The sequence below is a fragment of the Paroedura picta genome, chromosome 12 (genome assembly GCF_049243985.1).
Source record: "Paroedura picta isolate Pp20150507F chromosome 12, Ppicta_v3.0, whole genome shotgun sequence".
Classification (NCBI taxonomy): domain Eukaryota; kingdom Metazoa; phylum Chordata; class Lepidosauria; order Squamata; family Gekkonidae; genus Paroedura; species Paroedura picta.
Genome location: NC_135380.1, coordinates 41,536,870 through 41,561,372, shown reverse-complemented (window position 1 = coordinate 41,561,372; position 24,503 = coordinate 41,536,870). Strand labels below are relative to the sequence as shown.

The following is a 24,503-nucleotide window of genomic DNA, read 5'->3' as shown; positions in this document are numbered from 1 at the left end:
GGCTCCTCAGGCCCCACCTGGAGGCTGGGATTCCCTACTTGTATTGGAATATGCAAGATCTGTAGTGTGCGTGATTCAGAAACGTATGAAGAATGTCCTGCAGGGGGCATTGGAGGAGATGTGTGTTTAGCATAGTTAGTGCTTTGGAACTTCCTGATATTCTTCAAATTATCTCTTTCAGTGCCCTGATTGGCTCTTTGGAGACTTCCTACTCCATTGAGCACACTTCCTCCCTGCTTGCCTCCTGAATGACAGACTGAACAAAGACTCGCTACCTCCACCATTTTAAAGCACTAGTTGGGGAATCGCATGAAGTGGATTCACCAAACTAAAATGTCCCACCCTTGCACCTGCCTCCCTCTTTCTTCTTACAGGGGACGGGAAGTGCTTTTAAAAATGGAGAACAGCCTGGAGCAACGAATAGATGGACATGCATGCAGGCGATGCCAGAAATAAAAATATTTTCTTCCAAAATTGTGACACAAAGCATGCCTCTCTAAAGTTTCTCCTCTCCAAAAAAAAAATCAGGAACAAGATTAATGTTTAAAAGTACCTAAAGACTCATGATTCCATAAGAGGTGGCGTTCAAAAAGCACTATGCACCTATGCATACGTGTCTAAATGGAAAAGTATTAATTTTAAAAAATAGCGGGCATTGCGGGACCTTTAAAACATGGAGAAAGGGGATTGGCTGCCTGCCTTGATGGACATGCAGAAGAGAGTCATGTATAAAGCGCGTTGTTCTCTTCCGCCGTTTCCAGCAGCACTAGTGGAGGGTGAAAAGCGTGAAAAGACGGCAGACAAAAGTGAGACAGCAGAAAGGTGAGGAGGGGCCATGAGGCACAATAATATTTAGCACTACCCCATTCAGCTAGCATAAAGCTATTTTTACTGACGTGCGGAAATGCCCTCAGTTTCTCCTATTCCAGAGCCAACAAATCCCAGGTGACCCTGACACAGCCAGGCCAGGGAAGGCTACCTGGTCAGCAGCCACATGGACAACCCATCTCTTTGCTACTGACCATTCATTTGCTCTCTCCCTCTGAGGCCAATCCTCACTGGTGCTCAGCACCCCTTTTCCTCATTCTGAACACCACTCATAATTCTAGGATAAATCCAGGCTCCACCTAGAGGTTGGGAACCTGATTTCTAAGCCCATTTCCTTCCATGGACTTAGGAAAGTATCACAATGTTTAGGAGTACACTGTAAAGTCTTTTAACACATACAGCATGAATTACATAGAATCCCTGAGGTTGCACAATGCATTGCACAGCTTCAGAAAATCATGTTTTAAATACAGCAGGGGGGGGAATCTCTCTGCAAACAGAAAAATGGCATGGCAGTTAACAAACTGAGCAAAGATCTCTCTCCCTGATAAACTAGCTTTCTGCTTGCCAGGATTATTTTTTGCTGTGGTCAAATACAAAGTGTTGTGTTTGAGAAACCACTTCTGCAATAAATAGATCCCACTGCCTGACCTTTGACAAAAGGCTAACTTTTCCCCCCAGTGAAATCCTACACAGAGTTATACAAGTCCACGCTTACTGAAATCAATGGAGTCAGACTGGAGTCACTCTGCAACCGTAAAAGGCGGATGGGTGACTGCCTGCCACAGGGCCATTCCTCTAGAATTGTTCTCAGGGTTGTGCTCTGGGTGAATGCTGAGGGCCATGCCAGCTACACCACATTCTTGCAGAAAACGTTACTCCAAATGAAGGACCTTTTCCCTCCCCCTCTCAGCCAGGTTTGGACAGAACAGCTGAAGGCTCAGGAAGAATTGCAAGGAGGCCGGTCTCTAAAATAGAGCCATGGCTCCTTGCAAAGGGCAGGCCCCACCCCGTGAACTTTGCCACCTGGTGTCCCGACTGGAGAGGGACGGTGAGAGGTCCAGTTACACTCCCCTCCAGCCACACCTAATAAGGCCAGAGGAGATTTTGCTTGCTTCTGAGATCTAAGTATGGCACAGCCAGAAATATTGCAGGGTGCCCAGATGAAGAGGTGAGCAGCACCACATAACAATTCATAATTCCAGGATGTCCAGCCTACACCTGGAGGTTGGGAACCCTACTTCTAAGACCATTCCCTTCCATGGACGTAGAAAAGCATAGCTCTGTTTGGGATTGTACTGTAGAGTCTTTTAACATGTGCAGAATTAATTGCACAGAATCCCATCTTTGCAAGGGGAACACTGGGGACAAAAGCAGCCACTTCTCCCAGTGGTTACATGTTGTTGTTGTTGTCACTGGCTGGATTCACATGCTCTGGTGCTCTCTTGTCCTGTGTGAGTGCGTTTGTGAGAGAGAGGAAAAAGAAGAATAAGAGTTGGTTCTTATATGCCGCTTTTCTCTACACTGGAGGTTTCATGCCGGACTGCAGGCTGGAGTTTTAGTTGTGGCAGGTTGCCCCACCTCTTCCTGCACCAACACAGGGGAGCATTTGGCCCAGCACACCTCATCCGTCCCCAATTGCTCCTGCACAGGAGCTGGGGCAGTGAAGTTCCCAGTGCATAAATGGTCAAAGCAGCTTACAATCGCCTTCCCTTTCCTCTCCCCACAAAAGGCACTCTGTGAGGTGGGTGAGGCTGAAAGAGCCCTGATATTCCTGCTTGGTCAGAGCAATTTTCTCAGTCCTGTGGTGAGCCCAAGGTCACCCAGCTGGCTGCATATGGGGGAGTGCTGAATCGAACCTGGCTCGCCAGAGCACTCCTAACCACTATAACAAGCTGGCGGAGAGAGCAAGACAGCGTGCGCGCACACACAACCAAAATTACATGGGATACAAAAGATCATGATCTTCCAGTGTTTTTAGACATAGAAGAAGAATTGGTTCTTATATACCGCTTTTCTCAACCCGAAGGAGGCTCAAAGCGGCTTACAGTTGCCTTCCCTTTCCTCTCCCTACAACAGACACCCTGTGAGGTGGGTGAGGCTGAGAGAGCCCTGATATCACTGCCCAGTCAGAACAGATTCATCAGTGCCGTGGTGAGCCCAAGGTCACCCAGCTGGCTGCATGTGGGGGAGCGCAGAATCGAACCCGGCATGCCAGATTAGAAGTCCACACTCCTAAACACTACACCAAACTGGCTAAAGGTTTGGTTAAAGGAACTCTGGATGGGGATTCCTTTTTTACTTAGAGCAGAGGAACTTAGAGACAGGGAATCAAATCCTTCCCTCTACACTTCATTCTGTCACTCTAAACATCCCTCTGGCATCTATGCATGCTTGTGTACAAACCTTTCTATATGGAGATGCCTCTATTTGTCACTTTAACAGGCACTGTTACTCAAAATGTAAATGAGTGTGTCTCATCTGCTCTGATGCTAAGAACATCAGAAGAGCCCTGCTGGATCAGACCAGTGGTCCATCTAGTCCAGCATCCTGCCTCACATAGCAGCCCACCAGTTCCTCTGGAGAACCAGAAACAGGGCATAGAGGTTGAGCCCTTCCCCTGATGTTGCCTCCTGGCTCTAGGATTCAGAGGCTTAGTGCCTCTGAATGTGGAGGCTCCCCTCAGTTACCATGGCTAGTAGCCACAGATAGACTTATTCTCCATGTATCTGTTTATTCCAGTGGCCATGATGACATCCTTTGGCAGTGGATGCCGTATTTTAATCTCTCTCTGCATAAAGAAGTATTTCCTTTGGTCCATCCTGAACCTACTGCCCATCAGCTTCACGGGAAGCCCTTGAGTTCACAGCATTGTGGATTCTTTCCTGGAGGTTTGCCCACATATACAATTAACCTCATTTGTCCAGTGCATTGAATATCCCCCATTTATGACAATGTTCCAGATTCACCTTCAGGAGGGCCGGCAGGGAGATGTCACGTCAGAGAACTCTCTTCAGGCAGGCCTCACGCCACCTTCTCTCCTGGTCAAGTCCAGCAGAGCTTGAGCAAGGCTGCTGACTTCACACACTGCTCAGATCTCACAATGGCCCCTGGTAATTCAATGACTGACCCCATGGATGGCTTTGGGCAGGCCTGGTTAAAGATTCATCCATTCATTCTACTTCAGGCCGCTTCCAGAGACGGTTGAGAGAACCAAGTAACCCTATCCTATAGAACAGGGGTAGTCAAACTGCGGCCCTCCAGATGTCCATGGACTACAATTCCCAGGAGCCCCCTGCCAGCGTTTGCTGGCAGGGGGCTCCTGGGAATTGTAGTCCATGGACATCTGGAGGGCCGCAGTTTGACTACCCCTGCTATAGAAGATGTTTGACCTCTCTCCCTCAGCCTAAGTTTTATCTACTGACTTGTTTCAGTTATAGTCCACACCTTTCCTGCTCTGACCCAATGAGGGTTACAAAATATAGCTGAAAAATTGACCAGAGAGCATCTAATAAACAACACAGAGGGATTAAGATTACAGAATCGGCTAACAAGGCGTGTAAGAAGGCTAAACAAATTCCAGACACAAAAACATGCATGCATCCAGAAGATTTTAAAGACTAATCTACAAATGAAATCAGAGATTTTTCTTTTGCGATTAATGGATAAAGAACTTGGGGAGAAAAGCATGGAACTCTCCCCACAATGGGAGAATGGCTGATAAAAATGGTAGACATGACCAAACTCATTTCATTAATTAGGGAAAGGACAACATCTATATTCATTGCTAATTGGAAACGTCAAATAGATTTTTTTTAGTGTTATGGGGGAAAGGAACTGTTGGTATATAGTTTTGAAGATTAAGGGTAGGAAAATATGATTCTATTTTTAAGAGGAAAAGAAAAGAGGGAATTCACCCGTGTGGTGTAACGGTTAAGAGTGGCAGCTTCTAGTCTGGTGAGCCAGGCCTTGATTCCCCACTCCTCCTCCACATGCACCTGCTAGCTGGGTGATCGTGGGTTAGTCACAGTCCTGATAGTACTGTTCTCACAGAATATCAAAGCGTTCTCAGCCCCACCTACCTCACAGGGTAGTCTGTTGTGGGGAGAGGAAGGGAGGGTGATTGTGAGCTACTTTCAGACTCCTTTGAGCAGTGAAAAGCATGGTATAAAAAAACAGCTCTTCTTTTATATAATCATAATGGAACTGAAAAATTATTTAATAAACATTTGTTGTAGATAAAACTAGAAGCTTCTTTTTAATGTTTTTTTTTTCTCTTTCTCTTCCCTTTTTCTTATTATCTGGTGGAACGAGCTCCCAGAAAAGCTAAGGGCCCTGACATTTGTGCAGGGCCTGCAAGATGGCACTCTTCCACCAAGCACTTGGTTAAGACCAGGCCAGGAAGAGCAGGGCCCGCCCGAGATAGGCTATGGGCCTATGGGGCCAGGGATTGCCAGTAGTTCCCTCCTGGGGTGTATGGTGCTGGCTACTATTAGAGGGTGGGGGAGGAGATTTTTCAGATTGTTTTTGCCGTCACTTTGTTTTAAAATGTTGTGTTTTATGTGCACTTGTTGTACACCGCCACGAACCAGCCAGGGCTGGGAGTGGTGGTTTACAAATTTAAGTATAAATAAAGTCCCTAAAGGTAGAGCCCAAAAATAGAACTGGGAGGAAAGGCCCACATTCTAGCACAGGGGTAGTCAAACTGCGGCCCTCCAGATGACCACGGACTACAATTCCCACGAGCCCCTGCCAGCGAATGCTGGCAGGGGCTTGTGGGAATTGTAGTCCGTGGACATCTGGAGGGCTGCAGTGTGACTACCCCTGTTCTAGCAGATGAAGCTGCCTGAACCCCAGTTAGAAGAAGAGCTGGTTTTGAATACCCTGCTTTTCACAACTCAAAGGGGTCCCAAAGGCGCTAATAAGCACCTTCCTCTTCTCCCCACAACAGACACCCTGGGTGAGTCTGAGAGCGTTCTAAGAGAACTGCTCTGTGATAACATCTCTAAGAGAACTGGGACAGGCTTAAGGTCCTACTGGATTTGAATCTAGTTCCCCTCCATACAATGAATAATCCCTGGAGGGATTTCCCTGGAGGGATTTCCCAGTAGCGGATGGGAATACGTGTCTACAACTGTAGACAGCAATCTTGATTTTACCTGTACATGTTGGCTTCAGATGCCACAATGCGGTGGTGATATTAAGGTTTTTATGCATGTCCTTTGCTTCTCCTTCCTTGTACAGAGGATCGTGGTCAGAAATTCAAATAGTGACGTAGAGACCAACTGGAGGTTGTTCCTGGCTCAACACAATCACTAAGTGAATTTCTGTACCAGACTCCCATTTCGCAGAGGGCACCTAGTCTCTGTTAATGCATTCACCTGCATTTGTACATCCTAGGTAACTGGAGCTGGGATTCTCTGCACAAGATGGGCAGGGAGAAGGAGGGAGGGGAATAGGAGCATGGAAAAAAAGCCCACTCTATACGACCTCTATTCTGTTTCCCAGAGACTTTGTGCTCTGTTTGGATTTTTTGGTTGCGTGCAGTCGTCATTACAAAGCTGAAGAAGTTCCACAACGAAACTAGACATTACCTGGGAGTTTAGTCTTGTTTTGATGATATTAAAGACTCGGAAGACAAGACGTTCTCTTCATGCTTAATGTTAACCTCTAGTGGGAACATAGCAACTGCAAGATTTATTGAGCCATACAGTCCCGTCCCCCCCCCCCCCCCAATTTGTATACATCCCAGTTTACGGCAGCTTGTTGCTATGTCTGAACGCAATGACACATGAATACACACACACACACTGAAACGATGCACACGCACTGAAGGCATTAACACAACTGGAATGCTAACATTGCTTTACTTTGCAAACAGGGAGGAAGGGATAAGCTTTGCAAGCCTCCTGCTAAACTTTCTCTTCCCATCCCCACTCTCGACAGGTCCCTTTCAAGGGCAGCTAACAGAAACCCTGAAATAAAATAGGCAGTTCAATCAACTGGAGTCAGAGACTACTTACATTCTTTCCCCTCTGGGCAAGAAGCAAAGCCAGTCCCAATACCAGCCAAAGTGAAAGACAAAGAAATGTGCTACACGGGGGTCTCCCGCTGGCTGCACATGCACATGGGCCTCCTGGATCTGCACCAACTCTGTAAATTATGCATGAGCAGAGAAAAACTTAGTTTGCACATGCAGGAGGCAGAATGGGCCACACCACTTTTGCCTGAAAACGGAGGACCCCATTTGGACGTCTCCCCTCTGTCAGAATTCCCCGTTGGAGGAAAAGCCAGAGAGGGAGTAAAGGAATGAGGCATTCTCCCTGCAGTGCTAGTTTTCTATGTGAGGAGGGCTCTTTTTAAACCTCAAGGAACCTTCAGATCCACCACCAATTGCAGCCTGTAGTCCATTTTACCACCTGAGTGCATGAAGATCAAAGACACCTGCTGAAGGTCAGTAAACATCATTGTCTAGGACAAGACAAGAGCTTCCAGGGAAGGTAAAATGCTGAAATTTTAGACTTACACACATCCAAGATTACTGAAAGAGCCTGGAAAGGGGACAGGGGAGGCCCAGACGAAATGACACACACACATCCCATGACTGACATCTTGATGCAAAGGATTAAACACAAACCAGCATGGAGCGATTGTGTTGTTGCCCACACCCCTCCTTACGCTAACCGCACTCAGAAACAGCCGCCTACAAAACAAACACACCCACAGCCCAGTCGTGACCGTGCACAGCTGCTAAATCCTCAGCCCAACAGCATAATGGTATTTTCCTTCACCCTCTTCCCCATGAATAGCCATCAATATTTTAAAAAATGAAAATAAAAACAGGACAGCCTCCAAAAGCAACAGAAGAGCCTCTTTTTGCGGATGGGTCCTGACAAAACATCATCCTGAAGGATGCTCTAGCTTACCTCTCCGCACCGGAATGACAGGGAGGGGGGGCGCACACAGGGGGGTTACGAGGAAACCAGCCTGTTTCTCTCCAGCAAACTCCCCTGCATGTCTTCCCTGGCTATTTTTACCACTCTATATAGTGTTGTCAGAACGCATAGCATGCTGGGAAGATGCGGGGGGGGGGGGAATTCTCCCTGCCTGGCTGGGTTGCTAGCAAAGGACACCCGACTCCTGGAGACGTGAGCAGCATATCAATGCTTCGGGGGCAGCTGCAGAGCGGGGAAATGCAAAAGGAGAGACATGCAGGAAGAGAAAAAGAGGAGAAAAGTTGTAGGCACAGATAGAAAACTCCAGTTTCCATCATCTTGTCTGTTTTCAAAAAGGGATGCCTTTATCAACAGTATCATTTAAAAGATTCCGTTCATTCTATTGCGGGGGAGTAGACAAACCCTTTAGCGTCTTGGATTGCCCTTTGCACAGAGGCCCATAGCCCCTAGACTGTGCCCTTAGGCAGGGCACAGGAAATTACTTGCATGCAAAGGGCATACCAAGTTTGCCAGGATTAAAGCAGACAAGGATGTCAGGGGTTTCTGGATCACACCTTCTCAGCCTTTTAAAAAGGCTCCCAGCTGCCACCTGAGAGGGGGTCCAGTTCTGATTGGGTCAGTGGCATGCATGGGGCTGCCAGACTTTGGGGATGGAGCCGGGAGTGGGTGGGATTTGGGGCAGGGAGTGACCTTAGTGGAGTACAACGCCTGGAGTCTCCCCTCCAAAGCAGCCCTTTTCCCCAGGGGGGCTGATCTCTCTGGTCTGGAGATAAGCCAGGGGATTCCCAGGTCCCACCTGGAAGATGGCATCCCTGAACATAAAGCAATGTAACCCTTGAGGTCCCTGCATGGTTTTGCTAATCAAAACCCATCCTGTCACTTCTCTGTGGCTAATTGTAGAAATGGAGTTGTTTTTTATCCCCTGTATTTTACTACCCAAAGAAGTCTTAAAGCAGTTTACAATCTATTAACAGTTCAAAACAGAAGCAGAAAAAGTGATGTCTTATTATACCCCACTTTTTTACTACCTGAAGTAATCTCCTAGTGGTTTACAATCACCTTCCCTTCCTCTCCCCCACAACTGTGAGGGAGGTGAGGTTGAGAGAGCTCTGAGGGAACTGGGATTGGTTCAAGGTCATCCAGCTGGCTTTCTGTCTTACAGGGGCTTACAATCACTCTCCCTTCCTCTCCTCACAACAGACACCCTGTGAGCTAGGTGATGCTGAGAGCTCTGGGAGACCTGTTACTGGCCCAAGGTCATCCAGCTGGCTTCAACTGTCTCAAAGGGGCTTACGATCGCCTTCCCTTCCACTCCCAACAACAGACACTCTATGAGGTAGGTGGGGCTGAAAGAGTTCTAACAGAATTATTACGGTCCCAGGCCACCCAGCTGGCTTTATGTACCCCACAGGAGCTCTCAATTGCCCTCCCTTCCTCTCCCCACAACAAATACCCTATGAGGTAGGTGATGCTGAGAAAGCTCTAAGAGACCCTGGACTGGCCCAAGGTCACCTGGCTGGCTGCATGTGGAGAAGGAGTGGGGGATCAGTCTACCATTCTTAACCATGACCCCAAGCTGGGTCTCAATCATAGTGAGGAATCAAGGGAGTTGGCAGACTGGCAACTATCGAACCAGTCTCCACAGTTGTGTCACTTGAACAGCCCTGCATCTTGAAGTAACAAGAAGGTGGAAGGATTTAGCTGCAAACCACAGAACATGTCAGAAGCTACAGCGAGCCAACCCAGTGGTTCCCAGCCAGTGGTCAAGTCTAGCCAGAAAGGAATTTAGGCAAGTTCTCTTGAAAAAGAAGGCCTTGAAATAAGAGAGGAAGTCAAAGCAAAGGAAAAGCTGTTCCCTCAAATGGAGGAGTCCTAAGATCGTCAAGTCTGGTTCGGGGAACCCTTGGCAATTTGGGGTTGGAGCCTGGGGAATGTAAGGTTTGGTCAGGGGAGGGACTGCAGTGGACTATACCGCCATAAAGTCCCCCCTCCAGAGCAGACATTGTCTCCAGGGCAATGGTCTTCTGGAGATGTTGTAATTCCCGGAGACGTCCAGGCCCCACCTGGAGGTGTCAGTCCCCAGGACCTGGGGTCCCCTGAAATGACAGCTTAGATCCAGACGACAGAGGTCAGTTCCCCTGGAGAAAAGGGCTGCTTTGGAAGGCGGACCCCATAGCATTATACTCCACTGTGGTCCCCTCTCTTCCCCAACTCCCTCCCACTCCTAGCTCCACCCCCAACGTCTCCAGGTATTTCCCAACCCAGAGCTGGCAACCCTAGCTGACAGCTCTATGAAGGCTCTGATAGGAATAATTTTTCATTTCTCAATACCGTCATTTTCAACCCTCCAAATTCCTGTCTAGATTTTGATTCTCCCAAATGCAAACACAACCCCATGACTCTTCTTCGTGTCATTTCTTGTACCCGATCTCTCACATAAAGCAACTGCTTTTTCAGTGATGTGTACCTGTGTTAAACATACCTACATTATTTAAAACAGTACAACCTGCGTACATCACAGAAAACATAACTATCATCAAAAAAGCAAAGAAACAATACATTTAAGAGCAAAAACATTTTACTCATTCCTAGTTCCAGTCAACAATTAGCTTGTGTCCAGACATCTGAAGAGCCACAGTATGGCCATGCTGGCTCTAAAGAGAGTTCCTTGCTAGTTTCCAGCATTTATTCCCTGCTTCCAGGGCAGCCATGAAGCCAGAACATGGCTGGTCACTGCCAAGTCTGCTTCTGACCTCTGCCCTTTGGCTGCTCACTGCTCACTGTAATGGACTCTGCCGTGTTTTCCCATGGACTCAAGGGAATTCCCGCCAACCTCCACTTCCTGTTTTTGACTCAGAAACAGGAAGTGTGGCTTTGAGCCAATCGAGGCTCTGGAAAATCCGACAGCGTTGCCAAGACCTGATCCGGTACGTGTCACTTACCTGCCCTTCCTCATGCTCCTCCTTTGGAAGCTCTCGGCCAGGGCTGAAGAGAGAGTCCAGGGAAGCCAGCAGTGGAGACTCTGAATTAAAAACACATAAATCACAATTCCTCATACTTACGACTGCTTAGTGAGGAAGGAAGGCTGCCAATGGAAGAGAAAACCAAAGAGTCTTGCGGCGTGGAAAGGCTCGCAAATGTATTGTGAAGCATTGTCACAGCTCATAGTGAGCTCAGACTGACAAAAGCTTCTGCCACAAATACAAACATTATTCTTTCTGGAACCACAAGATTCTTGGTTATTTTGGCTGAAGCTAACTACCAAGGATACCTGTCTGGAATTTGCCATAATGCAAGAGAAGATAGTCCCACAACTCCAAAGAAGATAGATTCAAGTGGGTAGCCGTGTGGGTCTGAAGCAGCAGGACAAATGTTTAGTCCAGTGGCACCTTTAGGACAAAGTTTTATTCAAGGCATTGATTAAAATTCAGCTAATTATGCTCAGCATTCCACAATTAAAAACAGGTCTGCCCATAACTCTCCCATTTTGACAAATTTAATTCCTTCACTATATTTTAGAACTGAACCCAAACAAACGGTAAATTTATAAACTAAGCTAATCATTCCTGTTTGAGTCATGTATCTGTTACACATTTTCATTATGCTGTATGTTAATTTACCATGTACACTTTACCTATAGGTATGGACTGGTAACTCCCATTTGATTGTATCTGAGGAAGTGGGCATGCACAGAAAAATGTATGCCTCAAATAAAACCTTGTTGGTCTTAAAGGCGCCTCTGGACTCAAAACTTTATTCTGTCGCAGTTCCAATGGCATAGATGACAAAGCCTTCATAATTTGAGGCTTCTGGAAATGAAATATGTGGACCTGCACATGTACACATGCCATACGCAAAAAAACACACACACACACAATCAAAGGCACGTTCACACACACCGAATAATGCATTTTTATCCACTTTCTTTGCCCCTTGCAACTCGGTTTTACTATGGCAAATGGCGAAATCCTCTTGCACACCATCACTGATGTGCATTTAAAGTGGATTGAAAGTGCATTAAATCAGCATGTGTGGAATGGCCACCCATTTAGTCCTGTGGCTGGTTTGCCAAAATGGTGTGTGTCATGCTTGGCTTATGTAAATTTGTTTGGTTTCTCCCGGGCTTGAGTTGTACTCCTCGGAATGGCCCCTTCCCTTCTTGTCATATCTGGTGTTTCTGAGCTCTCTGCACTTCAGAGGGCTCCTTGCAGTGCAAATGCGTTATCTGGTATCCTGGATTGGGAGGCATAACAAGCCCACTCGTTCAGAACCATCCTGCCAGTTCCTCAACACCTGCTTGCTGCCCAGACACACAGTCTCCTGTTTTCACACTGTTACTTATCAAGCAAACAGGATGAGGGAAATAAGACTGGAATCCAAATTATGGTGACTGGGGGTGGGGTGTGGTAAGAAGGTATAACTACCCTGGTCTCACCGAGTATTATTGTCTCTGCCAATGATTGCCTGCCTGTGATCTCCTTCTGACTGCATCTTGGCTTCCTTCAGACCATTTACGCACTGGAGGTTTCATGCCGGGCTGCAGGCTGAAGTTTTAGTCGTGTCAGGTTGCCCCACCTCTTCCTGCACCCACATGGGGGGCATTTGGCCTGGTGCACCTCATCCACCCCCGATCTGTGCTCCTGACAGGGGGTTGGGGCAGTGAGGTTCCCAGTGCATAAATGGTCTCAATGAAGACTTAACTTCAGTTTTACCCCAATGCCTGGAATTCGTCAGTGTGTGTTCTGAGGGACTTTTGGGACTACATTCCTCGGGTCATGACAGTGTGTTTATTTTGAGTAACACTTTGGCTTCCCTCAGCGTAAGACTCTGTGGACTACTGAATATTCAAATCTTCTCCCCCGCATTGGCATTTGTGTCAGAGTTTCTACCAGCACTCTGACCTAGACTGTACCACAGCAGGGCAGCCACAAAGGGTGGGGGTCTAATTCTTTCATCTAGAGCGGGGGTAATCAAACTGCGGCCCTCCAGATGTCCATGGACTACAATTCCCAGAAGCCCCTGCCAGCGAATGCTGGAAGGGGCTTCTGGGAATTGTAGTCCATGGACATCTGGAAGGCCGCAGTTTGATTACCCCTGATCTAGAGGGGCACAGAAGAATTGACCCTCCTCCACTCCCATTTCATCAATATATCAACTCTAGCACTTTTCTTTAAGCAGCTGCTTAGCCACTAAATCAGGTCTCTCGCCCTCAAAGCTCAAGCTAATTTTGCTGGCCAGCTTGTAAGATATCCTAAGATCTGATTGGCTCTAGATCGGATTTCCTGATTGACTGGGACCAACATATAATCCCTGCTTGGCCAAACCCAACCTCAGTTCCAAACATTCTGGGACTGCAGCCAGGATTATTCCAGAGTTTCTGCATGATTGATCTTCTTCATACTGCACTCATGTTCCCCTACTGGCTCTTCCTTTCCTCTCTACATTTGGACATTATCTACAGCCTGTGTAGTCCACTATATCAGTGGTCCCCAACCTTTTTATCACAGGGGACTGGTCAACGCTTGACAATTTTACTGAGGCCCGGGGGGGGGGTAGTCTTTTGCCGAGGGACGTCGCCACCGCCTGAGCCCCTGCTCCACTTGCTTTCCTGCCAGCGCCCCTGACTTCCCGCCGCCCGCTGGGGGGGCACTGCCAGCAGCAGTTGCGCAGTGCCACTCCAAGGGGGAGCCCCAGCCATGGCGGCCGCTGGAGAGCACCAAAGGTCAGCCGGCGGCAGAGTGGCAGGGCAGCCCCCGAGGCAACAGCCAGGGATGAGGACGAGGAGGAGCCGCGGCCCAGTACCGACTGATCCACGGCCTGGGGGTTGGGGACCACTGCACTATATCACACGCTTCATCTTGGTCACATGTCTCAAAGTGCATCACCCTTCTTTGGCCTGGCTCCCAACTAGAGCTGCCATTTTTGGGTTGGAAAATATCTGGAGACTGGAGGTGAAGCCAGGGTTGGGCAGGATTTGGAGTAGGGAGAGACTTCAGTGGAGTCTAAGCAGCCATTTTTTTCCAGGGTAACTGATCTCTTTACTCTGAAGGTGACCTCATGGGGATTGTCCTCCCTGGGGATTGGCATCCCTACTCTGAACACAATGATTGACATCCACTCTGCAATATGCAAGGGATACAATAAGCAAAAACAGAACAAATTGTTAAATTTAAACATCACATTGTTTATGGATCCACCTCAAGAATGGGGAGGTCTGTGTTGAAGACACAGCTTATCTGTAAATACATATTCCCCTAAGAGGGCAAATAACAGCTCCCTCTCCCTTGGACTGCCTTTTCACACTGAAAGAGTTGGCTTGGCACAGCAGTTGTGTGTTGGACTAGGATCCTGGGAGTCCCAGGTTTGAATCCTGACTTCTACCATGACAGATCTCTGGGTGACCTTGAGGCTCACACGCACCTTCAGGCTGACCTACCTTGCAAGGTCATTATTGTGGGAAAACAGAAGGGAGAGCAATGTTCTAAGCTGCTATGAATCCCAACTGGAGAAAAACATGGGCTATAAAGACACTCATGCATGCCAATGCACAAATTACAGAGCCCGGGATCCTAACCCAGGGCCCTGCGTAACAATCACAAGTGACTTGCAGGTCCTCTTCAATTTCCATGCACACAGTGACAGATTGTGACTTCAGCCTCCCCTCCACCTCCCAATGACACCATTTTTGTTACCTTCAACGGCCCAAGATATACACTATTTGACTTGTTAGGAAAACTAAAATATACACTCATGGGTTTTCCCCCAGGAGGCCAACTAGCAACTCCCTGGATACTTTCAGGTCAGGAAAATGATGTGGGGAGATGGCTGAGTCCCCTTCTGTATATGAGTCACAGTCACAGTCTAAATAGGCCAGTATACAGAGAAGGACTTGTAAGTCACATGTAACCGTCAACTGGGTGGAGAGCTCTCACCTCCCAAGCAACATTGTTCCTTTGGTCATCCATTTGGTCATCCTTTGGTGACTCACCTGGAACCTCCATCCCCTCTGGGAATAGCCGCTGCTGAACACAGGAGCTGATGTCTGAAAATATATCATCTTCTTCTCTATCTGCATCAAACTGGGGAGAGGAAGCAGGAGAGAAGAGGCTGTTATTTATCTTAGGCCTTTTATGCACTGGTGTTTTCCCGCATTTTTGCTGTGCATGTCCATTGTTTTGTTTTGTTTTTCCATTCTTCATTTCCCCTTGTTTTCACTGTGCACCTCCATTATGTTTTATTTTTCATTCTGCTTTGATTCCTTCTTTTAGCACTTAGTTCACTTACTGGACACTCTTTCCCTGGAGTTTCTGAGAGTGCTTTTCCCCTTGTTTCATTCCCAAGCTGAAGGCAACTGCAAAGCATAAAGATTCTACTGGCTTTCCCACCTGCCCTTTTCTAGATCCTCCACTCTTTCACCACCCATTCCTCCTCCCTTCATTGATAAGAAAGCACTGTTGCATATCCATATAATTGTCTAGATACGGATATATAGTGCTCAACATCACTTTCTCCGAGATGTCAATCAAGCTGATACCTAGGAAGCTAAGAAGCAAGAAATTCACAAGATCCTGCCTTAGAATCTTTGCCCTCATCGCCATTTTGGATTCCGGCACCCATTCCCAATGACAGCATCCCCATCAACCCAGCACCTGACGTTCCTCAAGGAGTCTCACCCGGACAATGGTCCCCTTTTCTTGGTAATATTTCACAATCAGTGGGATGTTGTGCTTGAAGGTCTCTAGCCTGCGCTCGATAGCATGGGTGTTATCATCCAAACGACCTTGCTCCTGTGCCCGCTTTTCTAAACGCTGTCGGAGCTCTTGGCTGGAACAAGCCAGGAACACTACGAGGTCTGGAGAGCCAATCTGCCAGAGAAGGAAACAAGGGACAGGTTTTATCGGTGTGTGTGTGACCCTCCTCCTTCTCCTACAACTGCCAAAATGGGGTTTGCCCTTGTTCCTTTTCCCCTGTAATATGCCCCGTACACCTATGCATCATACATATGTTGCCTGCTTTAATGTCATTTCCCACCAGAGAGTGTCAGGGAGAAGGTTATTTAATGGGGGGAAAGGAAGGGTGATTGCAAAATGGAGATGAAAGACAGCAACCAGTCCCTTTCCTTTGACATCTGCCGCCTTCAACCAGACCCCATACCAATGGGCCACAGCGCCTCCAGAAGATCTCACGTTCAATCCTCACCTACAGAATGTTCTCAAGATAGGAAGGACTTTTCCTTGCTCCGAATCCTGGAGAACTGTTGCCAGTCAGCTTTGGCTTGGGGCAGGGGTAGTCAAACTGCGGCCCTCCAGATGTCCATGAACTACAATTCCCATGAGAATTACAATTCCCATGAACTACAATTCCTAATGGGAATTGTAGTCCATGGACATCTGGAGGGCCGCAGTTTGACTATCCCGTAACCCAGTCCTTGACTGTCAGCTGGCTTCCTTTCTGCTTCCCACTTCCCTTAAATATTCCTATAATGTTCCCGAACCCACAGTTACAGCACCAGGGTTTCTCCAAGGTCTTACTACCCAATGGATTGCCTCACTACTATGGTCAAAATCATTTATATGGATATAAGAAATAAGCAAAAAGAAAAGGAATTTATTTAAAAAATAGAGAATGTTTTACTAAACGTTGTCAATAAGATGCAGTCCCCTAGGACTGCACACATGAAGCAGCTTTATGCTGACTGGGACCTTTGATACATCAGATTCAGTATCATGCACGCAGACTGCTGGCAGCTCTCCAGATTTTCAAGTGGGGGCCTTTCATAATACATGCTACTTGACTGTTTTACCTGAAAATGTTGGGAGATGGAACCTGGGGCATTCTGCATGTTCCACCACTCAGCCATGACCCCTGATGACTTGTGTGACCCACCATGCTTAATTAACTTCCCCCCTCAATTGGAATTTGAATAACAATATTTTCATTTATGATTTTTTAAAATTGTGGGGTATATAAGTGGTTTTCTGTTTGGATCCTGGTATGTTATTGGTCATAGTTAATACGCTAAAGTTGATATTCTGGTGTATAATGGAACATGCAGTAACAAAAATTAATAATATAGAGGTAAAATAAACTAGTTAAAATGTTTCAAAGTAAGAATATTTGAGGTAAGAAATATTATTAAGATTATGAGGAACAGGATGTTCAGGGAAATCTTTTTCTTTCTTGTTTATTTTATACACTCTGTAATGTATTGTATATGAGAAGTTGGCTAAACTGAATAAAATGAAATTAAATAGGGACAAACGTAAAGTTTTGTATTGTTCAAAAAGGATCTAGGAGTCTTAGTAGCCATATATTGAACATAAGTCAGCAGTGTGACTTGGTGGCTAAAAAGGCAAATGGGATTTTGGGCTATATCAAACAGAGTATCATGTCCAGATCATGGGAGGCGATGGTACCGCTTTACTCTATGCTGGTTCGGCCTCACGTGGAGTACTGTGTTCAGTTTTGGGCACCCTAGTTGAAGAGGGATGTAGACAAACTGGAACATGTCCAGAGGAGGGTAACAAAGATGGTGAGGGGTTTGGAGACCAAGACATATGAAGAAAGGCTAGGGGAGTTTGGTCTGTTTAGCCTAGAGAGGAGACGACTGAGGGGGGAATTGATAACCACCTTCAAGTATTTAAAAGGCTGCCATGTAGAGGATGGAGCAGAGTTGTTCTCTCTTGCCCCAGAGGGACGGACCAGAACCACTGGGATGAAATTAATGCAAAAGAAATTCCGTCTAAACATCCAGAAGACGTTCTTGATAGTTAGAGCGGTTTCTCAGTGGAACAGGCTTCCTCGGGAGTGCTGGAAATTTGGAAATTTTTAAACAGAGGCTGGATAGCCATCTGATGGGGAGGCTGATTCCGTGAAGATTCAAGGGGTGGCAGGTTACAGTGGATGAGTCATAGGGATGTGAGTGTCCTGCATTGTGCAGGGGTTGTCTAGATGACCAAGAGGATCCCTTCCAACTCTATGATTCTATGATTCTAATAGCCCTTATGCCATATGCCTAAAAAATCAAGAATTAAAAAAACACAGTAAAACAAGCTTGTCATGTATACTAATTTTTAAATATTATATGTGTGTGTATGTATGTATGTATGTATGTATGTATGTATGTATGTATGTATGTATGTATACATATATATAAAAGAGCCTCTGGTGGTGCAGGGTGGTAAGGCAGCCGACATGCTGTCTGAAGCTCTGACCATGAGGCTGGGAGTTCAATCCCAGCAGCCAGCTCAAGGTTGACTCAGCCTTCTATCCTTCCGAGGTTGTTAAATGAGTACCCAGCTTGCTGGGGGGTAAACGGTAATGACTGGGGAAGGCACTGGCAAACCACCCCGTATTGAGTCTGCCAAGAAAATGCTAGAGGGCGTCACCCCAAGGGTCAGACATGATTCGGTGCTCGCACAGGGCATACCTTTACCTTTATATATCCCTTTTCTCTTTTGTGTCCCTTTTATATTTGTATCTTTTTTCTTTAAAAAAATATCTTTTAAAAATCCCCTCATGCAAGAGAATTTCCAAGATATATGTGCTTTTTGCACCTTTATAAGAGTGTGTTGAGCCTTAGTACTGAGATCCTAACTGCTGGTTTAGGATGACTGCTTAGGCCCACCTGTTTTGCAACCGATGCCCTTCAGCATTCTTCAGCACCTTACCTGCTCCTCAAACGTAAAAGCCTGACCAATCTCCCTGGGGAAACCATCCACTACGAACCCCTTGGCATCCTGTTGCTTTATAAACTGTTGCTTCAGCTCCTCAATCGTTGTTTCCTGCAAGGCACACAAAGTTAATTGCCAGAGGAAGTGTAGACCTGTTGCCACAAGGGCCATTTTGAGACAAGGCCATGATCTTGAGACCCAGGCTACATCCACAGAGAGTTGTTGCCATGGGATGGTTTGTCCGTGGTGGAAAATCCAGTTGCAAGAAATTCCTCTAGAGCCATGTCCAGTTGTCTGTGGATACAGGCCATCACCCAACAGATCCCTCCCAGACCGCACTTAGATGAGACACCAGAACAGCCTTTTTCAACCTATTGACCGTGGAGGAGCCCCTGAAATAATTTTTCAGGTTTCAAGGAGCCCCAGAAGAGTGGTCAACTGGCCACACCTCCTTGCCATGCCTCCTAGAAGTGACATGTCATATGTAGTGACATCACCACCCATCTTAACAGGTAGGCTTGAGGAGGACGGAGGGAGAGACAGGAAGAGGCTTAAGCCAGGAATAGGCATACAGGCTCCACCCCCTCCCAGGCAGAGAAACCACATGAGAAATTAATCACACTCAGGAGGGAGAGCAATGCCAGCTTGGTGTAGTGGTAAGGAGTACGGACCTCTGATCTGGGGAGCCGGGTTTGATTCCGCGCTCCTCCATATGCAACCAGCTGGGTGACCTTGGGCTCGCCACGGCACTGATAAAACTGTTCTGACCGAGCAGTGATATCAGGGCTCTCTCAGCCTCACCCACCCCACAGGGTGTCTGTTGTGGGGAGAGGAAAGGGAAGGTGATTGTAAGCTGCTTTGAGACTCCTTCGGGTAGAGAAAAGCAGCATATAAGAACCAACTCTTCTTCTTCCTTCTTCCTTCTTCCTCTTCTTCTTCTTCTTTTTCTTCTTCTTCTTCAATGGAAACAGCCTAGCTTGTGGACAAATTCATTAAGGCAGGAGGGGGAAAACTATGGACCCCTGTTATGAGTCTCTGCACTAGAAGATCTTATTTATTTATTATTCAATTTATACCCTGCCACTCCCATAACCAGTCCGTGGCAGCTATCAATAGAAAAAATCCCACAATAAAACCCCTTAAAAGCAACCTCCAACAATAAGACTAAAAAGTTAGCAGCAGACCCAACCCCATCCCTGCTCACAGAGAATAAAAGGATGCCTCAGGGGGTTAATAGCGGGTAAGCCAGATCTTACTTGGTCAGGAGGGCCGGGGAGACCAGATCTTAATGGCTCTGGCCTCTTGTTAATATAAAGTCTTGATATTATTTAAACTGAACTGCAGGTGTGAAGGAGAGATCATTTTACCCTCCTCCTGACAATTAAAATTGACCCCTCCTTTCCTTTCCCTCAATAAAATATTTGTGATACATGTCTTGAGCAGGGAATCGTTGTTATTAATCACTTATCACCCAATAGACAGAAGAAGTAAATTAACCCCTTCCTTCCCAGGCTTGTTATTTACCTTCAAAGGGGGGAGGGACACACTTTTTTCGGCCTTGTTTCCTCATCCAGGCAAAAAAAACAGAAGAGGGTAGAGGAGAGGTCATAATTCCAATCAGCAAATGTGTAAGGGTGGTGGTGGATGAGCTAATCCCCCACTTTTCATTTCTGCGAAGCCCCTGGCCAAATCAAATGTAGACAGAAGTCCAGTGGGCAACTTAAATCCTAACAAAGCTTACTCCAGAATAAGCTTGTGTGAGCCAGGGCTCCCTTTACTGGGCACATGAAATGTAAATGTATGTCTAAATAACAGTGGTCCCCAACCTTTTTATCACCGGGGACCACTCAACGCCGGGGACCACTCACCGGGGACCACTGAACGCCTTTTACTGAGGCCCGGTGGGGGGGGGTAGTTTACTCCTCTACTCTCAACCACTGACCTGGCGCTCTCTGATCGCTATGGTAATGTTTAAACATCCCTTCAAAATAAGATCCAGACACGCCACAACAATGAACATAAGGAACATTTTATTTTCATGGAAATTTTAACTCATGACAATGACAAATCAATGGGAACCCTGAGCTTGTTTCTCTGCAACGAGATAGTCCCATCTGGGAGTGATGGGAGACAATGACACCTGAAGTGAGTTGTAAAGGGCTGGGGGGGATGAAGTAAAGGGCCGGGGGGGGGGGGGGAGAAGGCGTCCTTCGGGGCCCACCTCCAATTAGTCGAAGGACCACATGTGGTCCGCCGCCCACAGGTTGGGGATCGCTATCTTATAAAATAAAATGTACATTATGTGCCTCTGAGGAAGTGAGCAGTGACTCCTAGAAATGAACACACATGAAGAAGTTGCCTTCTACTGAACCAGATCTTTAGTCCAGCAAAGTTAGTATCGTCTAAGGTTGGGCGCTTCGGTGTCTGAAGCGGCCGCTTGCACCCGACGCAGCCAGCGCCACACGGCGCTGGCTGTGTCGGGTGTGAACAGCCAGTTTGGACGCCGAAGCGCCCAACCCTAGTATCGTCTTCTCAGACTGGCAGAGGCTCCCCAGGGTCTCAGGCTAAGGTCCTTTGTCTCACCTACTGCCAGATCCTTATAACTGGAGATATGATAGTCTTATGATAGTGGCACAGAGTGGTAAGCGGCAGAAATGCTGTCTGAAGCTGTATGTCCATGAGGTTGGGAGTTCAGTCCCAGCAGCCGGCTCAAGGTTGACTCAGCCTTCCATCCTTCCGAGGTCGGTAAAATGAGTACCCAGCTTGCTTTCTGGGGGGTAAACGGTAATGACTGGGGAAGGCACTGGCAAACCACCCCGTATTGAGTCTGCCATGAAAACGCTAGAGGGCGTCACCCCAAGGGTCAGACATGACTCGGTGCTTGCACAGAGGATACTTTTACCTTTACTATAGTCTTTAGGGTGCTCACTGGACCTCAGCTTCATTTTGGAGCAACAGATGACAGTAAGTACCCCTCTAAGAGACAGCTTGGTGTAGTGGTTAAGAGCGGCAACTTCTAATTTGGCGAACGGGTTTGATTCCCCACTCTTCCTCCACAGGCATGCCAGCTAGGTGATCTTGGACTACTTACAGCCCTGATAGCTTTGTTCTCACAGAGCAGTCCTATCAGGGCTCTGTCAGCCTCACCTCCCTCACAGGATGTCTGTTGTAGGGAGAGGAAAGGGAAGGCGATTGTAAGCTGCTTTGAAACTCCTTTGGGTAGAGAAAGGCAGCATATAAGAACCAACTCTTCTTCTAGAGACCAAAGCAGGAATCATATATATGTATGTGTGTATCTCTATCTACAGAGCCTCTTGTGGCGCAGAGTGGTAAGGCAGCAGACATGCAGTCTGAACCTCTGCCCATGAGGCTGGGAGTTTGATCCCAATAGCCGGCTCAAGGTTGACTCAGCCTTCCATCCTTCAGAGGTCAGTAAAATGAGTACCCAGCTTGCTGGGGGGTAAACGGTAATGACTGGGGAAGGCACTGGCAAACCACCCCGTATTGAGTCTGCCATGTAAACGCTAGAGGGCGTCACCCCAAGGGTCAGACATGACCCAGTGCTTGCACAAGGGATACCTTTACCTTTATCTCTATCTATATATATGTATATAGAATTTATATTCCGCACCTTCACCTGAAGGTCCTAGGGCAGCTCACAATAATATAGAATAATCTAAATTGCATTAAAACATTTAAAAATCTAATCCCCACTGCCTCCCTCACACCCTGGAATGACAGCACATGGAGGGAGCTAGAGATCAAAGGCCTAGATACACCAGGTGCCAAAAATCATATAATGATGGCACCTAGATAGTCACCATGGTGTGCTCCACAGTCTGGGGGCCACCACAGAAAAGGCCCTCCTGTGTGTCACAGCCACTTGTGCCTCTGAAAGAGGCAGAACTCCAATGAGGTTCTCTCCTTGAGATCTCAGTGCTCAAGCAGACCTGTGTGAGAAGGTGCTCCTTCAAATAACCAGGCCCCAAATCATGACAGCTCTAGGCTAAAGCTTAGAGGAGGGTACACTTTTTAAAGACTCATTTTGCAGCCAGCAGCTGCAGTGCAGGAGGAGGAGAAAGTTCCCACAAGATCAAGTAAGTGCAAAGATTCCTCTCCCCCCACTCCCCATCTTCTAAAAGTGAGATGCAACACTGCCCCTGTCCAATAATGGAAACCCACATTTTGCCCCAATTCTTCTTGTTCAGGGGATTTCCTGCTTACCGGTGGGGCCAACTCCCCATTGGCAATGATTCTGGCGATAAGCTCCCATTTCCTGTCGCTTGTTGCATGATGGATCATTTGGTTACGCAGGATCTCGCCCACAGAGACACAGCTGAACCCGAAGTAGGACGCAATCCGGTTGCTCTGAGTTCCCTTCCCGCTACCCGGGCCCCCTGCCAGGCAAGAAGGGGAAAAAAGATTGAGGAATACAGATTCACAATGTCTCTAAGCCTCTGCTAATTACAAAACTGAGGGACATGCATTTACTATCCCAAGAAAGAGGGATCTAGCCCATTCCGCACACATTGGATAATGCACTTTCAGTGCACTTTAGGGGCCATTCCGCACCCAGAAAATGTAGTGAAAGGGTTACCTCTTGCAGATGCTTTTTTTTCCTCCCTGGAATGGGGCTTTTTTTGTTTTGGGGGGTTTTTTTATAGCAAGCTGCCTGGAGCAACTAATACAATGTTGCTTAAGCCAGGCAGAGATTTAAAAATTTCCACCCACCAGTTGCCACACAAAGCATGCCTCTCATCCCACCCACCCCCCAAAATTGGGGGGGGAAATTACTTTTGTGAATCTATGTTTAGATGCATAGGCATAGCAATGGAGAATTTCTACTTAAAAAAAAAAAGATCACTGTCCCTTTAAAGCCAGGAGAAAGCTGATTGGCTGGCTTCCATGAATGACAGGCAGGGGGAAACTCACTGGTATTGCGAGTCCCTCTCCACAGCCATTTTAATCAGCCATGCAGAGTGCCTGGAAGCATGGGAAAGTGGGAGAAGAACGTAAGAGAGCAAGGAATGTGAGACATGGCAGGGAGCGTGATTTTTAATAGTGTTAAGCAATTGCGCTGGCTTAACACAATTTTTTTAGAAGTGCAGAATAGCTGTAGAAGTAGATTTTCCTGTTTAGCAGATGAAAATCCAGCTGCAAAAGGAAGTGCATTATACATCGTGTGCAGAATGTCACACAACCAGACTGGTTTGTCGTGTAGATATCTGTAACCTTCAGCGCCTACTAGGAGGGGGGAACACTTCAATCTGTAATTGGTAAACAACCCACTCCAAATGTTTCCCATATAAAGAAATGCCCCCGCAAATAAAAAACCTAGTACATTGGGAAAAATGTTCTAGACTATTCAGCTGTCCACAAGCTAGATTTCTGCTTGCAAGTAGCTTTTTGAAATTAGGGGATTCCCAAACATGATTTTCTCACCTGCAGTATGACTCAGCTGATTTTTCCATACCACTAATTTATTCCACTGTACAGGTGCACATCACATGTCCTTCTCTGTCCTTCCCATTATCTCACACTGACACTCTCGGCCCAAAAGCCAACCAAGAGATAATGACATGCAGGGAAATGAAACAGCAGAAGGGATTGCCCGGCTATGTTGCAAGTGGGAAATTTCACCTTGGACTGTTTCTTGGAATAAAAAGATTCCTGAAAACGGAAAGCTAGCACAGCAGGGTGAAAAAGTCTACCTTTTCCCTCTTCTTCCTGTGTTAGATTGCTTCCTTGCCAGGAATCATTTGAAACAAGAGAGCATTCCAAAATACTTTACATAGAGAGATTAAAAAAGTGGAATTCGCTGCCCAAGGATGTAATGGTGACCACAGAATAAACAGCTTGAAAAGGGGATTCAATAGATTCTAGAAATGACTACTAGCCATGGTGACTGAGGGGAACCACTAAATTCAGAGGCACTAAGCCTCTCAATCCCAAAGCCAGGAGCCTCGGCATATATGCCCTGTTATTGGCCTTTCTGAGGTACTGGTTGGTCACTGCATGAGACAGAAGGGTGGATCAGATGGACCAT

At 46.9% G+C, this 24,503-nt stretch overlaps 1 protein-coding gene across 4 annotated transcripts in view; it reads right to left on the bottom strand.

The window, feature by feature from the left end:
* Positions 1 to 24,503, bottom strand: part of AK1 (adenylate kinase 1) — a 70,289-nt gene that overhangs the window by 30,911 nt on the left and 14,875 nt on the right. Inside the window, exons 4-8 of one of the 4 annotated variants that reach the window (XM_077305125.1) lie at positions 22,682 to 22,854; positions 18,455 to 18,568; positions 15,458 to 15,649; positions 14,773 to 14,863; positions 10,727 to 10,806 (exon numbers count right to left, since the gene is read on the bottom strand). In XM_077305125.1, the coding sequence (XP_077161240.1) occupies positions 10,727 to 10,806; positions 14,773 to 14,863; positions 15,458 to 15,649; positions 18,455 to 18,568; positions 22,682 to 22,854 (650 nt within the window). Of the gene's footprint in view, positions 1 to 3,797; positions 3,901 to 7,354; positions 7,376 to 7,754; positions 7,883 to 10,726; positions 10,807 to 14,772; positions 14,864 to 15,457; positions 15,650 to 18,454; positions 18,569 to 22,681; positions 22,855 to 24,503 lie in introns of those variants that run through there. The other 3 variants (XM_077305128.1, XM_077305127.1, XM_077305129.1) reach the window with 3 other exon arrangements.